We start from the raw sequence: 18,503 nt of genomic DNA on the forward strand, positions 1-18,503 counted from the left end.
AAAATGTCCTGGTACGATAAAAAGAGTCAAGAAAATGTCCTGGTAAGATAAAAAGAGTCAAGAAAATGTCCTGGTAAGATAAAAAGAGTCAAGAAAATGTCCTGGTAAGATAAAAAGAGTCAAGAAAATGTCCTGGTAAGATAAAAAGAGTCAAGAAAATGTCCTGGTAAGATAAAAAGAGTCAAGAAAATGTCCTGGTAAGATAAAAAGAGTCAAGAAAATGTCCTGGTAAGATAAAAAGAGTCAAGAAAATGTCCTGGTAAGATAAAAAGAGTCAAGAAAATGTCCTGGTAAGATAAAAAGAGTCAAGAAAATGTCCTGGTAAGATAAAAAGTGTCAATAAAATGTCCTGGTAAGATAAAAAGAGTCAAGAAAATGTCCTGGTAAGATAAAAAGTGTCAATAAAATGTCCTGGTAAGATAAAAAGAGTCAAGAAAATGTCCTGGTAAGATAAAAAGTGTCAATAAAATGTCCTGGTAAGATAAAAAGAGTCAAGAAAATGTCCTGGTAAGATAAAAAGAGTCAAGAAAATGTCCTGGTAAGATAAAAAGGGTCAAGAAAATGTCCTGGCCCTCACCGTGCAGGTGCAAATACAATGGAGTACTCCAGCGACATAACTAAGAGTTAGTCGAGTGTTTTGAGGTCTCTGGATTGATGCATACAGGTTGCTTCTTCTCCTCCTATCTAATATACAGTCATGTTACTCCTTCTAGACACAGTAGTACTGACCTGGTATCCTTCAACAGTGTGCTGGGTGACAGGGAGCCACCACACAATGGCCTCAGAGGCAGACAGCGCCCTGGCCTCCACACTGGTAGGGGCTTCGGATGGCACTGGTGTCACACACAGAGAAATCATTTAAGACAGTATGAGACAGTATGAGACAGAGAGACAGCGAGAGACTTTTGTAAATGTTGTTTATTATCTATTTGACTTGCTTTGGCAATGTAAACATATGTTTCCCATGCAGAGTAAAGCCCCTGTCAAAGTATTCCCTCCATATACCCACCTACAGTAACTGTTGATTTTTATGAGTGTAATCTGCCCTTTATTTCATGTTGGTACCCAGTCTGACCCTGCCCATGCAGTCCTCTCTCAGTCTTGGTAAGGAGGCATCTGTTAAGAGGCATTAATCATTGCCTAGAACAAGCTCAGCGACAGAAATAATTTTCCCCATATTCCTTCTGTTGTCCAACACTTTCCTCTGAGTTATGACCCATGACACACTCCCAGTGTATCCACTCCAGGAGAGAGAGAGAGAGAGAGAGAGATGTCCACACGTCATCAGGCTCGGCTCAAACCTAACACTTCTACCCTCTTTTACACTCCCAAACAGCGTTACCACGGCAACTGAGCATCTTTCCGTAACTCCGGGTTGCCCATGGTTATCTTGATTGTCTGTCAGCTGAAGTTAATAAGTGGGCTGAATGCTTGACATCCCTGGGGGCGAATTATCAGCTTTCTGGTTCATGCTGCTACAGAGATCATGATAATCCCACTCTGATGAGGGATGGAGAAGGGAGGGCGATGAGGGAGGGAGAGTAGGAGGGAGATGAGGGAGGGAGGGTTGGAGGGAGGTGAGGGAGGGAGAAATGGAGGAAGGAAGGGTGGGAGGGAGGGAGGTGAGGGTAGGAAGGAGGGAGGTGAGGGTGGGAGGGAGGGAGGTGAGGGTAGGAGGGAGGTGAGGGTGGGAGGTGAGGGAGGGAGGGAGGGTTGAGATGGAGGGAGGGTATGAGGGAGGTGAGGGTGGGAGGGAGGTGAGGGTAGGAGGTAAGAGGGAGGTGAGGGTGGGAGGAAGGTAGGTGAGAGTGGGAGGGAGGGAGTTTGGAGGGAGGTGAGTGAGTGAGGGAGGGTAGGAGGAAGATGATGGTGGGAGGTGAGGGTGGGAGGGAGGTGAGGGAAGGAGGGAGGAGAGGGAGGGAGGTGAGGAGGGAGGTGAGGGTGGGAGGGAGGTGAGGGTGGGAGGGAAATGAGGGAGGGAGATTTGGGTAGGAAGGGTTTGCAATTTAAAGCTATTACAATTCTCCACATTCATCTTTAGTTATTAAGTATTTCACACTCAATTAAAAATTCACGGTGCTGATAAGTAATTGACACTGACAGATTGAAACAGCTGAGCGATAGGAAGGTGTGGGTTTCTGAAGAGACCCCCGTCTCTATGCTGCGGACAGAGTAGAATGATCTGTGGTCCGTTTTTCTGTTTTCCCACGTATAATTAAGTTTGGGCTTTCCATGAGGAGTAAGCTAATCCTAGATCTGTGCTTACCGTCTTGTGCAGAGTAGATAACAGCCGTGAGACTATAGGGTCCTTCTCCTTTAATGTTGAAAGCCTTGACTTTGACCTGGAACTCTGTGGAGGCGGGGATGGATGAGTCTTTGTGGACGTAGTGTTTAGCCTCGGGGTCTGCCACAGTCACCTTCATCCAGTCGTAGACATCGTGGGGCTTGAAGGCGATGATGTAGCCAAAGTTGCGGCCGTAGTAGTACTGCGGCTGCACCGGCTGGTGGTAGAGGGAACGGGAAATAGAGTTGAACAATTAACAATAAGAGAACGATCCACACAGGACCTTGTTGTCTATCGACAGGCGGTGTCACCTCTTGATGGTCCATCTTTGCTGACAGAGTTATGCCAAGTGACAAGAAAATGTCCAGGATCAAAATAAGGAGTTATAATCTCTCTAAAACTGGTTTATATAATATTAATATTATTCTAGTTATCATGACGACTGTGTCTCTGAGACACTGTTTATTCCAAAGTTATGACACCCTTATTATTAGACCAGCCTGTCCAGCCTCACTTCCTTGATTTATTAGACCAGCCTATCCAGCCTCTCCCCTGCCTCACTTCCTTGATTTATTAGACCAGCCTGTCCAGCCTCACTTCCTTGATTTATTAGACCAGCCTGTCCAGCCTCACTTCCTTGATTTATTAGTCCAGCCTGTCCAGCCTCACTTCCTTGATTTATTAGACCAGCCTGTCCAGCCTCACTTCCTTGATTTATTAGATCACCCTCTCCCCTGCCTCACTTCCTTGATTTATTAGACCACCCTCTCCCCTGCCTCACTTCCTTATTATTAGACCAGCCTGACCACCCTCTCCCCTGCCTCACTTCCTTATTATTAGACCAGCCTGACCACCCTCTCCCCTGCCTCACTTCCTTGATTTATTAGACCACCCTCTCCCCTGCCTCACTTCCTTATTATTAGACCAGCCTGACCACCCTCTCCCCTGCCTCACTTCCTTATTATTAGACCAGCCTGACCACCCTCTCCCCTGCCTCACTTCCTTGATTTATTAGACCACCCTCTCCCCTGCCTCACTTCCTTATTATTAGACCAGCCTGACCAGCCTCTCCCCTGCCTCACTTCCTTATTATTAGACCAGCCTGACCACCCTCTCCCCTGCCTCACTTCCTTATTATTAGACCAGCCTCTCCCCTGCCTCACTTCCTTGATTTATTAGACCAGCCTGACCAGCCTCTCCCCTGCCTCACTTCCTTGATTTATTAGACTAGCCTGACCACCCTCTCCCCTGCCTCACTTCCTTGATTTATTAGACCAGCCTGACCAGCCTCTCCCCTGCCTCACTTCCTTGATTTATTAGACCAGCCTGACCAGCCTCTCCCCTGCCTCACTTCCTTGATTTATTAGACCAGCCTGAACACCCTCTCCCCTGCCTCACTTCCTTGATTTATTAGACCAGCCTGACCACCCTCTCCCCTGCCTCACTTCCTTGATTTATTAGACCAGCCTGACCAGCCTCTCCCCTGCCTCACTTCCTTGATTTATTAGACCAGCCTGACCACCCTCTCCCCTGCCTCACTTCCTTGATTTATTAGACCAGCCTGACCAGCCTCTCCCCTGCCTCACTTCCTTGATTTATTAGACCAGCCTGACCACCCTCTCCCCTGCCTCACTTCCTTGATTTATTAGACCAGCCTGACCACCCTCTCCCCTGCCTCACTTCCTTGATTTATTAGACCAGCCTGACCAGCCTCTCCCCTGCCTCACTTCCTTGATTTATTAGACCAGCCTGACCAGCCTCTCCCCTGCCTCACTTCCTTGATTTATTAGACCAGCCTGACCACCCTCTCCCCTGCCTCACTTCCTTGATTTATTAGACCAGCCTGACCACCCTCTCCCCTGCCTCACTTCCTTGATTTATTAAACCAGCCTGTCCAGCCTCATCTCCTAGCTTGGCTCAGGCCCCATCAAACCAAATGTTCTGCATGATGTACATGCATCAGGCACTGCTAACACGCGCGCATGTGCACACACACACACACACACACACACACACACACACACACACACACACACACACACACACACACACACACACACACACACACACACACACACACACACACACACACACACACACACACACACACACACACACACAGCTGACCTCTAAACGCAAGCCTCATCACATCAACCAACTGCTGTAGGATTGATGCTGCCAGGCAATCTGCCCAAGACACCTATAGGAATTTGTCAAATAGGGAAACACAGAAACGGAGGCTAGCTAATGGTTGATATCAATCACTTATTGTTTTGCTGGTGATTTGCTGGTGATTGTGTTGTGAGTCTAATCAAGTGAGAGAGTAAAGGCAGATACAAAAGCACTTCTGGTTGACAGTCATTCCTTCAAACCGTACCGTTATGGACGTGCTGTGGTCTGACGTCTATTCTCTCCTCGTCTTCCAGGAACATAGCTTCCTCTAGGAACGGGTGGCAGATAGCCTAGCGGTTAAGAGCATTGGGCCAGTAACCGCAAGATCGCTGGTTCAAATCCCTAGGTGAAAAATCTGCCAATGGGCCCTTGAGCAAGGTAATCAACTCTAATGGCGCTGGATAAGAGCATCTGCTAAAATGTAAAAATAGCTATTCAGCACTGCCTTGCAAAAACGACATGTATTTTGCAGATGCTGCAGTTTAATTTGAATGACTTCTGCTCTTGCTTGTCTACATTGGCTTGCTCCTGGCTGCTGTCAGATCAGATTTAGGAGAAAAGCTGAGTTTGTGGCCACGGTCCACTGGCAGAGACAGAAATAAAGATGGCGTCTTGGCTAGACCTACCGTCCAAGTGATGGTCAGCTCCTTGCTGGTCCCGCCACCGCCGCCAATGTCTGAGGGCGCCACCACGGGAACTACAACGAGACAGGAGATGCCAAGCTTTGAGTTCACATTCACAGGCCAGTATTCACAAAGCACATCTGAGTGTTGAGCTAGGATAGTTGATCACAGAGTGCTGATCTAGGATCAGGTCCTGCCTGTCGATATAATCATATTCATTACGATCAAAAAAGGTCAAACTGATCCTAGTCCTACTCTGAGACTCTTCGTGAACACTGGCCATTGTCCACACAGCACAATGCCAAACAACATATACTGTACCCTTCAGTTGGCACTAGTACTGATGCAGCATCAGTTTTATAAATATAACATCAATGCCACTAGTGCTGCCAATTTCAACACCTTAAATGTTCCTATGGGACCGATGTCACACTGGCTTTCGATCTTCTAATCTCATCTGTCATGGTTTAGTAAGATGTGTTCTGTTATCTCATCAGTCATGGTTTAGTACAGTGGTGTAAAGTACTTAAGTAAAAATACTTGAAAGTACTACTTAAGCAGTTTTTTGTCTGGTTTGCTTATTATAAGGAATTAGACATTATTAATATTTTACATTTACTTTTGATACTTAAGTATATTTAAAACCAAATACTTTTAAACTTTTACTCAAGTAGGATTTTACTGGGTGACTTTCACTTTTACTTGAGTCATTTTCTATTATGGTATCTTTACTTTTACTAAAGTATGACAATTGGGTACTTTTTCCACCACTGGTTTAGTAAGACGTGTTCAAGCAAATATTATTGTTTTTAGAATTGTTACTTTAGGCCTACATTTTCAAATGTTAAACTTAAAACCAGATCCCCTGTGTTAGTTAGTCTGCTGAGCTGTAGCCTAGGCATTAGCTGGGGTAGCGAAGACTTCAGAACTAAGGCAAGGTGACTCAGGATGCCATGATGGTTCAGCAACAGCTCCGTTACCCTTACCTGCCTCCAACGTGGTGACTTTGGGAGAGGGGCTGCTGGGGTCTCCTGTCCCCAGGGTGTTGGTGGCTATCACCCTGAACTCATACTCTGTCCAGGGAAACAGGTCCACCACCGTGGCTGTCTCTGCATTGCCTTCCACATCCGGAGGGGCTACAAAGACAGAGATACAGAGCATTCGGAAAGTATTCAGACCTCTTGCCTTTTTCCAAGTTACAGCCTTATTCTGAAATGGATGTAAAAAAAAAAAAAAAAAAATCCTCATCAATCTACATATAATACCCCATAATGACAAAGCAAAAACAGGTTAAGTAATTTTTGCAGATGTATTGAACATAAAAAACTGAAATACCTTATTTACATAAGTATTCATACCCTTTGCTATGAGACTTAAAGATGGCGCCGAAGAACATGGCTGACGTTTTACATTCTCCCAATCAATTGTGCAATTTTGTAATTTTTTTTGCGTTTTGTGTAACTTATTTTTTTACTTATTGTGTACATAATGTTGCTGCTACCGTCTCCTATGACCGAAAATAACTTCTGGAAAAGCGATTACTCACCGCGGACTGGAAGAAACTTTTTCCTTTAACGAGTCCGACGAGAAGGATATCCTGCTTTCACTGGAACAGGCCCAGATCCACGCATTTTGGTGAAGAAAAGACGGCGGAAAAGGGGACACAGATTGGGGATCCTTCTGAGAAGCCGGAGGCGAGTGAGTAAACTCCCAATGCCTTCCACTCTCCATGCTAACGTACAATCGTTAGAAAATAAAATTGATGACCTACTATTAAGATTATCCTACCAAAACTGTAACATCTTATGTTTCACCGAGACGTGACTGAACAAAGAAACGGACAATATAGAGCTGGCGGGATTTTCCATGCACCGGCAGAACGGAGACGCTACCTCTGGTAAGACGAAGTGTGGGGGGGTGTCTTTTTGTCAATAACAGCTGGTGCGCGATGTCTAATATTAAAGAAGTCTCGAGGTATAGCTCGCCTGAGGTAGAGTACCTTATGATAAGCTGTCGACCACACTATCTACCAAGAGAGATCTCATCTGTATTATTCGTAGCCGTCTATTTACCACCACAAAGCGAAGCTGGCACTAAGACTGCTCTCAACCAACTCTACAAGGCCATAAGCAAAGAAGAAAATGCCCACCCAGAAGTGGCGTTCCTAGTGGCCGGGGACATGTGCAACAAGGGAAAAGAAAATCCTAGACCACCTTTACTCCACACACAGAGATGTATACAAAGCTCTCTCCCCGCCGTCCATTCAGCAAATCTGACCACAATTCTGTCCTCCTGATTCCTGCTTACAAGCAAAAACTAAAGCAGGAAGTACCAGTGACTAGCTCAATACGGAAGTGGTCAGATGACACGGATGCTACACTACAGGGCTGTTTTGCTAGCACAGACTGGAAAATGTTCTGGGATTCAGCCAATGGCGTTGAGGAATATACCACCTCATTCATCGGCTTCATCAATAAGAGCATCGATGACGTTGTCCCCACATTGACTGTATGTACATATTCCAACCAGAAGCCATGGATTACAGGCAGCATCCATCGAGCTAAAGGCTAGAGCTGCCGCTTTCAAGGAGCGGGAGATTAATCCGGACGATTATAAGAAATCCCGCTATGCCCTCAGACGAACCATCAAACAAGCAAAGTGTTAATACAGGATTAAGGTTGAATCATACTATACCGGCTCTGACGCTTGTCGGATGTGGGGGGGTTTGAAAACTATTACGGACTACAAAGGGAAACCCAGACGTGAGCTGCCCAGTGACGCGAGCCTACCAGACGAGCTAAATGCCTTTTATGCTCGCTTCGAGGCAAGCAACACTGAAGCATGCACGAGAGCACCAGCTTTTCTGGATGACTGTGTGATAACGCTCTCGGTAGCCGATGTGAACAAAACCTTTAAACAGGTCAACATTCACAAAGCCGCTGGGCCAGACGGATTACCAGGACGTGTACTCAAAGCATGTGCGGACCAACTGTCAAGTGTCTTCACTGACATTTTCAACCTCACCCTGACCGAGTCTGTAATAACTACATGTTTCAAGCAGACCACCATAGTCCCTGTGCCCAAGGAAGCGAAGGCGACCTGCCTAAATGATTACTGCCCCGTGGCACTCACGTCGGTAGCCATGAAGTGCTTTGAAAGGCTGGTCATGGCTCACATCAACAGCATCCTCCCGGACACCCTAGACCCACTCCAATTCGCATACTGCCCCAACAGATCCACAGATGACGCAATCTCAATCGCACTCCACACTGCCCTTTCTCACCTGGACAAAAGGAACACCTATATGAGAATGGTATTCATTGACTACAGCTCAGCGTTCAACACCATAGTGCCCACAAAGCTCATCACTAAGCTAAGGCCCTGGGACTGAACACCTCCCTCTGCAACTGGATCCTGCTTCCTGACGGGCCGCCCCCAGGTGGTAAGAGTAGACAACAACACGTCTGCCACGCTGATCCTTAACACTCGGGCCCCTCAGGGGTGTGTACTTAGTCCCCTCCTGTATTCCCTGTTCACCAACGACTGTGTGGCCAAACACGACTCCAACACCATTATTAAGTTTGCTGATGACACAACAGTGGTAGGCCTGATCACCGACAACGATAAGACAGCCTATAGGGAGGAGGTCAGAGAACTGTCAGTGTGGTGCCAGGACAACAACCTTTCACTTAATGTGAGCAAGACAAAGGAGCTGATCGTGGACTACAGGAAAAGGCGGGCCGAACAGGCCCCCATTAACATCGACAGGGCTGTAGTGGAGCGGATTGAGAGTTTCAAGTTCCTTGGTGTCCACATTACCAACGAACTATCATGGTCCAAACATACCAAGACAGTCGTGAAGAGGGCACGACAAAACCTTTTCCACCTCATGAGACTGAAAAGATTTCGCATGGGCCCCCAGAATCTCAAAAGGTTCTACAGCTGCACCATCGAGAGCATCCTGACCGGTTGCATCACCACCTGGTATGGAAACTGCTCGGCATCTGACCGTAAGGCACTACAGAGGGTACTTGTACTGGGGCCAAGCTTCCTGCCATCCAGGACCTATATAATAGGCGGTGTCAGAGGAAAGCCCATAACATTTTCAGAGACTCCAGTCACCCAAGTTATGGACTGTTTTCTCTGCTACCGCACGGCAAGCGGTACCGGAGCGCCAAGTCTAGGACCAAAAGGCTCCTCAACAGCTTCTACCCCCAAGCCATTAGACTGCTGAACAACTCATAAAAATTGCCACCGGACAATTTATACTGACAATTTACATTCTTCTTAAACTGCACTGTTGGTTAAGGGCTTGTAAGTAAGCATTTCACGGTAAAGTCTACACTTGTTGTATTCGGCGCATGTGGCAAATAAAGTTTGATTTGATTTGAGACTCGGAATTGAGCTCAGGTACATCCTGTTTCCATTGATCATCCTTGTTTCTACAACCTGATTACCTGTGGTAAATTCAATTGATTGGACATTATTTGGAAAGGCACACACCTGTCTATATAAGGTCCCACAGTTGGCAATGCATGTCAGAGCAAAAACCCATGAGATTGAAGGAGTTGTCCGTAGAGCTCCGAGACAGGATTGTGTCGAGGTACAGATCTGGGGAAGGGTACCAAAATATTTCTGCAGCATTGAATGTCCCCAAGAACACAGTGGCCTCCATCATTCTTAAATAGAAGAAGTTTGGAACCATCAAGACTCTTCCTAGAGCTGGCTGCCCGGCCAAACTGAGCAATCGGGGGAGAAGGGCCTTGGTTAGGGAGGTGACCAAGAACCTGATGGTCACGCTGACAGAGCTCCAGAGTTCCTCTGTGGAGATGGAAGAACATTCCAGAAGGACAACCATCTCTGCAGCACTCCACCAATCAGGCATTTATGGTAGAGTGGTGGACGGAAGCCACTCCTCAGTAAAAGGCACATGACAGCCATCTTGGAGTTTGCCCAAAAGGATTCTAACGGAAACAAGATTCTCTGGTCAGATGAAACTCTTAGGCCTGAATGTCAAGCGTCACGTCTGGAGGAAACCTGGCACCATCCCTACGGTAAAGCATGGTGGTGGCAGCAACATGCTGTGGGGATGTTTTTCAGTGGCAGGGACTGGGAGACTAGTCAGGATTGAGGGAAAGATTAACAGATTAAATTACAGAGAGATTCTTGATGAAAACCAGCTCCAGATCACTCAGGACCTCAGACTGGGGCAAAGATTCACATTCCAACAGGACAACGACCCTAGCACACAGCCAAGTCAATACAGGAGTGGCTTCGGGACAAGTCTCTGAATGTCCTTGAGTAGCCCAGCCAGAGCCCGCACTTGAACCCCATCGAACATCTCTTAAGAGACCTGAAAATAGCTGTGTATCGACGCTCCTCATCCAACCTGACAGAGCTTGAGAGGATCTGCAGAGAAGAATGGGAGAAACTCCCCAAATATAGGTGTACCAAGCTTGTAGCATCATACCCAAGAAGACTCAAGGATGTAATCGCTACCAAAGGTGGTTCAACAAAGTACTGAGTAAAGGGTCTGAATACTTACGTAAATGTGATATTTCAGTTTTTTATTTTGAATAAATTAGCAAAAATGTTTTTAAAAACGTTGAATTGCTTTGAATTATGGGGTATTGTGTGTAGATTGTGAGGATTTTTTAAAAACATTTTATTAATATTAGAATATAATAATTTCCAAATGCACTGTACACAGAAACCCATAGTATCACCTCAGAGAATTATCAGAGAAATCAGCATAACATTGTGTGTTAAAATGCTGCCAGCACGTGGACGTCTTGTTCATACAAGTTGGATTACTTCGGTGCTACAGTACAGCACCTAAAGACTAACGTACAGAACTTTGTTTTGCATTCTGTGTAAATGCTGACCTAGGACTTATGAAATGGTGCCTGTGAGGAACTGATGTGTGGTTTCAGTCTCTGCACGGTTTGCTTCTTTAGGAGATCCACCATGTGTCTATCTATGTACCCAGCTCTTAGCCAGAGCTGGCACCAGAGCCGGCTCTGTTCGACGCTCCGGTTTATTTGACCAGTCGTTGGTGTTCATGGGGTTTATTTGATGTATTTTGTTGGATAGACAGAAAGTAGGAGAGAGACAGAAAAGCTTGGAGAGGAGACACTGGTAGGGTTTCTAAAAGTGGCGGCACAAACTGCAAGATCAGACCTACACATTTAGGGTATTTATTTGACCAGAAAACAATATGGATGGTGGTATTTATTTAGCTCACATGTGGTGGCATCTCTCCAGTCTTCCTGGGAGAACCAGTCCCGGCATTGGACGGTGTATTTAGAGATGGGGCTGTGGTTGTCTGCTCCCCTGCTCCAGATCAGACGGACACTCTTGTTCCTGATCTCCTCCACACGTACCCCACCTGGAGGCCCAGGGGGACCTGGAGAGGGGAAGAGGGGGAACGGAGGGGGGAGGAGGGGGAACGGAGGGGGGAAGAGGGGGGAGCGGAGGAGGAAGAGGGGGAACGGAGGGGAGAGGAGAGGGTTGAGAGGTTTGATGGGTGATAATTGTTACAAAAATACACAGCAAATAGGCATACACACGTCGCATAATCCAAAACAAAACCAACAAGATTAACCAATGTTTCAATATCCTGCTCGTGGAAGAAGACTTGGCAAGATGTCTTGCCTGTTAAGACTACAATAATGGAATCTGTTTGATGCATAAAAACAGCACATCAATACCAGGCATGTAAAACAGCACGTCAAAAACAGCACATCAATACCAGGCATGTAAAACAGCACATCAAAACTAGGCTGTAAAACAGCACGTCAAAAACAGCACATCAAAACCAGGCTGTAAAACAGCACATCAAAACCAGGCATTTAAAACAGCACGTCAAAAACAGCACATCAACACTAGGCTGTAAAACAGCACGTCAAAAACAGCACATCAAAACCAGGCTGTAAAACAGCACATCAAAACCAGGCATTTAAAACAGCACGTCAAAAACAGCACATCAAAACTAGGCTGTAAAACAGCACGTTAAAAACAGCACATCAAAACTAGGCTGTAAAACAGCACGTCAAAACCAGGCATTTCCACTGAAGTTACACTTTTACCAGATCATTCAGTCTTAGATTGGTGGATTAACACATTACTTAGGGCAATTGACATATCAACCAAGCCTAAAAGCCAGGGGGAGAGACATTTTTAATCTACTGTTTTTCTTGGTAGTTTTGCCCTTCCTGGAGGAGAGAGAGAGGACTAGAAAGACTGTCTAATAGAAAACCCAGACTGTTGGGGTGAGTCACTCCCTCTCTGCCTCTCTCTCAACCCACAGTCTTAGCCTCAGACGGCCCCAGAAATCCAGCAGGATTTGCTCTTTCATGTTTGCCACAGAATCAGCCCAGAGAACTAAGGTGATTAGACTGTAGACTGCCAGGGAGAGCGAGAGATGTGTGTGTGTGTGTGTGTGTGTGTGTGTGTGTGTGTGTGTGTGTGTGTGTGTGTGTGTGTGTGTGTGTGTGTGTGTGTGTGTGTGTGTGTGTGTGTGTGTGTGTGTGTGTGTGTGTGTGTGTTTGTGTGTGTGTGTGTGTGTGTGTGTTTGTGTGTGTGAAGAAGAAGAAGAACCCCGGAGTCGTTTTACTGGAACATATTGGTGACATCTTTTACACAAATGACTCAATTTTCAGGCTTGTTGTATTGTTGTGTGGAAGCGGACTGGTGAATAGAGCAAGCTCTGCATCCATGTCTCGGTGCAGGCCAGGGTCTGTGCAATGGGACAAGCTCCAGAGACAGACTAGTTTAGTATGAATGGCATATGGGAGAAAAGTAAAATTTAACAGTCACATACAAAATTCTAAGCCACTGCGTTTTTCTGTTTTTCCCCCATTGAAAGACAGCAATACGTTGCTGTAATACGCAGTCATATGCAGATACAGCTCGTATTATTATCATAGAGCTATAATAAGATAATAATAATGAGATGGTGATAGTAAAATACAGGTGCTGTGTGCTGTTTCTCTGGTGTAATCTAAATCTACTTCCTGCTTGTCAGAATTGATAAATGGTCATCTTTCATCTCCTTCCTGTCTGTGTGTTGACACTCCATTTAAGCATGCCTGCAAGCCAGGGTCTCTGCCTTGTTTTGATTCGACTGTACTCTGGGATCGTCGTCGTAGCCTGAGCCCATTTACCTGCCCATCTGTCAGCCCCTGCTTCAAAAGAACCACCACCAGGGCACGATGAGGATCACCGCACACAGACTCTACGTTCCAAATGTCACCCTATTCCCTATATAGTGCACTACTTTTGACCAGGGTAGGGTGACATTTGGGACATATTCAGATCACTGCTTTCTCTGCTAGAGCTCTTAGCCTCATTCTAAAGAGACTTTTTCCACTGAGAGATTGGTTATATTTAGGGGCCTGTAGGAGTAGTGTAGGGGCTGTAAGACAAGGCTTCACTCAGCAGGTATAGTGGAGGTGAAAACATGAATCATCATGGCGGCATTACGGAGTACAGTATGACAGACATCACCTTGGAAACGTACTGTAGGAGTTTAGTTCACACATGTTAGCTTCAAGGGAAATAGAATGCCAAGCAGAAATGACTAAGGAGAGACAGTTCTCTGGCTACCAAAGAACACAAACACCGGAGAATTCATTCTCAAGCTCTTTGAGGAGACGCCATAAAAAACCTGACCTTTCCGGGAGACCTTTTTCAGATATCTACAGCAGTGTGTTTAAGAATGCCATGGTGTGAGACTGTAACATGTGCCTCCTCCCCAGTGGTTGACCAGGCTCCAGGACAGAAGACATTTACTCCTACAGTGGTATTTCCACCACTGTGACGGAGCCACGGAGCTGACAGATCAGCCAGTAAAGCAGCCACGGTCTGGTTACTCTGGGTAGACTTATAACCCCTTACACACACACGCGCACACCCATGCACACACACACACTTCATAAAATTATTCGTGCCCAATAAAGTAGTAAAAATAAAAATGTTGCAGGCTATTTTATGACACCCCCTCTGTGCTAAGAGTTTAGTTTAAAGGTGCTGCTGTGTCCTTCAGAGGGCAGCTCATCTTACCTTAATATGGGAAGCAGAAATGAGATGTCTGTTTAATAAACCAATAGACGGAGCAGAAATGAGATGTCTGTTTAATAAACCAATAGACGGAGCAGAAATGAGATGTCTGTTTAATAAACCAATAGACGGAGCAGAAATGAGATGTCTGTTTAATAAACCAATAGACGGATCAGAAATGAGATGTCTGTTTAATAAACCAATAGACGGAGCAGAAATGAGATGTCTGTTTAATAAACCAATAGACGGAGCATAAATGAGATGTCTGTTTAATAAACCAATAGACGGAGCATAAATGAGATGTCTGTTTAATAAACCAATAGACGGAGCATAAATGAGATGTCTGTTTAATAAACCAATATACAGAGCATAAATGAGACAAAACACAGGGTGGACTGAGAGAGTGAGAAAATGTGCATCAATCATCTCTTACTCTCTGTCTAGCCCTCACCCACCTCCCACCCAACTCTAGTTCTCTGTGTGTGTGTGTGTGCGTGTGCGTGCGTGCGTGCGTTCGTGTGTGTGTATGTGACATACCTCTGACGACCAGGTCAGCGGATGCGGAGACGTTGTCCACAGGGGTCTGGGCGGTGCAGGTGTAACGCCCAGAGTGATTCAGCTGGGTGTTCTTGATGATCAGCTCTCCACTGGAACCTCCATTCTGAACAGGACAGTACAATCTTCAATTAGTACAACAATTTCAGTTAGTACCAAGCCAAGGTTGGTATTTCATTTTACTTCCTGAATTGACTGAATTGAAATGAATTGTTGCAGACACCTACTCTTCCACAACACTCTTTATGTCAAATCAAATCACATTTTATAGGTCACATACACATGGTTAGCAGATGTTATTGCAAGTGTAGCACGGTGTCACACGGTCTATTGGTACAATCTATAGGTTTTTGATAATAGTAACACGATGGCCATTGGAAACAGTAGCATGAACTCCAGCTATGACAGCTGTGCCCCCTGCACTTTTAATTAGCCCGCTAGCATGGGAGCTACTGTACCAAGACTGCAACTTCCTGAGTCCTGAGGGCTAGCATGGGAGCTACTGTACCAAGACTGCAACTTCCTGAGTCCTGAGGGCTAGCATGGGAGCTACTGTAACAAGACTGCAACTTCCTGAGTCCTGAGGGCTAGCATGGGAGCTACTGTAACAAGACTGCAACTTCCTGAGTCCTGAGGGCTAGCATGGGAGCTACTGTACCAAGACTGCAACTTCCTGAGTCCTGAGGGCTAGCATGGGAGCTACTGTATCAAGTCTGCAACTTCCTGAGTCCTGAGGGCTAGCATGGGAGCTACTGTACCAAGACTGCAACTTCCTGAGTCCTGAGGGCTAGCATGGGAGCTACTGTACCAAGACTGCAACTTCCTGAGTCCTGAGGGCTAGCATGGGAGCTACTGTAACAAGACTGCAACTTCCTGAGTCCTGAGGGCTAACATGGGAGCTACTGTAACAAGACTGCAACTTCCTGAGTCCTGGGGGATATAGTCTTGTTTGCCAGACTCATGGTACTACATATAGGAGGAATACAGCGATCTGAACATCCAGATCAGGAGAACTACAGGGAGCTTTACCGTTGGGGCCGTCAACCCTCCTGCCCTTCGTTTGAAGAATATAACATAGAGGATCTGTAGTATTATCAATGGGAAGATTTCATAGACAGAATATTTGACCACAGTGGCCTGCAGAATATCTGAAGTAGCATTTCCCTGTTTGTTAGGGCTAGGGAATCGCCATGGTCCTCACGATACAATATTATCACTGTCACTTAGGAGCCAATATGTATTGCGATTCTCGCGATGAAATATGTATTTCAATTCAATACTACAATTTTATTCAGATTTGATGTTCCAAACATATTGCTCACTATACTCTATGTCTGCTGCAGAGAGACAAGAGAGAGCATGAGAAAACGAGTTTTGATCAGTCATGTAAATAAAAGTGCTGAAAACATGTTGGCTCACTATTTAAAAAGAAGATGGAGACAAGCTATAGATTAAAACATACCGGAGTTTTGGAGCATGTATAGCCGACTAGCGCTAGCTAACTCTACCTCCAATAGAAAAATACAAAATAATACATATATTTACTTAATTTAACCTTTGTTTAAATTTGGAATCCGCATTAGGGGAAATAGCACCCCTGTTCACCTTAGCGCCTTTGTTTTGTTGACTAAACGGTGGAGCGCAGCGTGGTAAAAACATATTCCACTGTTCTATTGCTCGTGAAATGATGTCTAAGGGAGAAAACTGTGTTGGTTGTTTGCGGTAACTTCTTTGTTGTTGTAATATTCCAAACAGACGTGGCAGTTTCACCACTACGGATTCCAGCTTTAAGTCAGTAAGGAACAACTTCTTATTTACAATGACAGCCATATTTTCCCATGTATGAAATGCTCCCATTGAGAACATAATAGAAGCATTATATTAACTCACTTACTCTAATGAGTTCTACTATTCTGATGACACATAAATAACATCAACTGGAGAACGTGGCCATTTTATGAGAGGGAGAAATAAGCCTTGTACACAGCTATGCAAGGTCATCAATCAGAACCATTATAGAGAGTTGTGCATAACTCCAGTCTGTGGAATGACAGATGATGAATGCTAGCTGCTGCTTAGTGCTGAGACTGTTCTGGCAGAGAGTGGGTCACGTCATTCATCATGTATGAGAAAGGAAACTGCAGTTAAACTGATATAGTATACAGGGCACCAGCAGCCAGCAGTCCATGGGTCTTTTAGTAACTGACGCTAAATGGGTATCAGGGATCAACTGGTATTATAAGTAGTACAGCACTACACCAAAGTAATATTTCAGCCATACCCGGGATTTGAACAGTCAACACTAAGATTTCTAGCCTGCTTTTTTAACCTCTTGAAGCTAGAGGGCAGTATTTTTATGTTTGGAAAAATAACGTTCCCAATGTAAGCTGCCTATTTCTCAGGCCCAGATGCTAGAATATGCATATAATTGACAGATTAGGATAGAAAACACTCTAAAGTTTCCTAAACTGTCAAAATATTGTCTGTGAGTATAACAGAACTGATTTTGCAGGCGAAAACCTGAGGAAATCCAACCCGGAAGTCTTGTATTTAATAGTTTACCGTCCGGTTGAAATATTATCGATTATTTATGTTAAAAACAACCTGAGGCTTGATTATAAAAAACGTTGACATGTTTTCTCTTACCGGGTTGCGTTCATAGTGGGATCCGTCGCGGTCGAAGTCGATGGAGCGGCCGTCCATGGTCCAGACGAACGTGATGTCCAGCGTTGAGTCATGTGATGCGGCACACTGCATGCTGGCGCTCTCGCCCGCCGTCACGTCCGCGTTGGACGGAGCCAAGGTGATCTTAGTGGCCTCTGGTGAGAAAAAGGGGTGGTCAGCCTTAATAGCAATGTGTGTGTTCTTGCCGATAAGAAGAACAATGTGCAAAAAATCAGCATTTAATGTACCGTGATCAAGAATTCTCCACTAATACCAGCCTGGTCTTTCAGGCTTAAAACGTAGGGAAATATTTTTTGTTTGTATAGCGTGAGAACAGTGGAGGCTGTTGAGGGGAGAACGGCTCATAATAATGGCTGGAACGGAGTAAATGGAATGGCACCTGGAGACCATGTGTTTGGTGTATTTAATACCATTCCACTAATTCCACTCCAGTCATTAAGGTGCCACCAACATCCTATGAGTGAGAGAGTCTGTGTAAGAATGTACTGATGTGAACCAGAGGTGGAGCAGTGGGCAGTGGTAGTGATCATATCTGACCAGTAGAGGGGGGTGAACGGTAGGGTATTGATCACAACAGGGATCTGTCTACAGTGCATTTAGTTCAAAATTGTACATCCTATAAAAAAAAACATTGTCAGATCTCATCTGAGGTGTTGGCTATGAGGGGTGAGTAATAGAGTGATAGCATGTATCACTACTGGCTCCCTGAGACCCCGCCCCCTGAGACCCCACCTCCTGAGACCCTGCCCCCTGAGACCCCGCCCCCTGAGACCCCGCCCCCCTGAGACCCTGCCCCCTGAGACCAAGCCCCCTGAGACCAAGCCCCCTGGGACCCCGCCCCCTGAGACCCCGCCCCCTGAGACCCTGCCCCCTGAGACCAAGCCCCCTGAAGCCCAGCCCCCTGAGACCCCGCCCCCTGAAGCCCAGCCCCCTGAGACCCCGCCCCCTGAGACCAAGCCCCATGAAGCCCCACCCCCTGAGACCCCGCCCCCTGAGACCACACCCCCTGAGACTCCATAACTCAGTCTCATAAGACTGATGAAGGTCAGATAGGCGTTCTGTGTGCGAGCGATGGTAGTGATGATGGTGAAGTGGCGCTAGCCTCAAGGCGACTCAGTAACAAT

At 45.9% G+C, this 18,503-nt stretch overlaps 1 protein-coding gene across 2 annotated transcripts in view; it reads right to left on the reverse strand.

The window, feature by feature from the left end:
- The window catches only part of LOC120066463 (contactin-1a-like), a 184,612-nt gene that overhangs the window by 7,670 nt on the left and 158,439 nt on the right, over positions 1-18,503 (reverse strand). For both annotated transcript variants that reach the window (XM_039017852.1, XM_039017851.1), the window contains 7 exons: positions 17,341-17,513; positions 14,677-14,800; positions 11,324-11,485; positions 6,066-6,215; positions 5,083-5,153; positions 2,267-2,501; positions 730-833 (listed from right to left, as the gene is read on the reverse strand). In XM_039017852.1, coding sequence (XP_038873780.1) covers positions 730-833; positions 2,267-2,501; positions 5,083-5,153; positions 6,066-6,215; positions 11,324-11,485; positions 14,677-14,800; positions 17,341-17,513 — 1,019 coding nt within the window. The remainder of the gene's footprint in view (positions 1-729; positions 834-2,266; positions 2,502-5,082; positions 5,154-6,065; positions 6,216-11,323; positions 11,486-14,676; positions 14,801-17,340; positions 17,514-18,503) is intronic.

This window comes from Salvelinus namaycush, chromosome 21, assembly GCF_016432855.1.
Source record: "Salvelinus namaycush isolate Seneca chromosome 21, SaNama_1.0, whole genome shotgun sequence".
In the NCBI taxonomy this organism is placed as follows: Eukaryota; Metazoa; Chordata; class Actinopteri; order Salmoniformes; family Salmonidae; genus Salvelinus; species Salvelinus namaycush.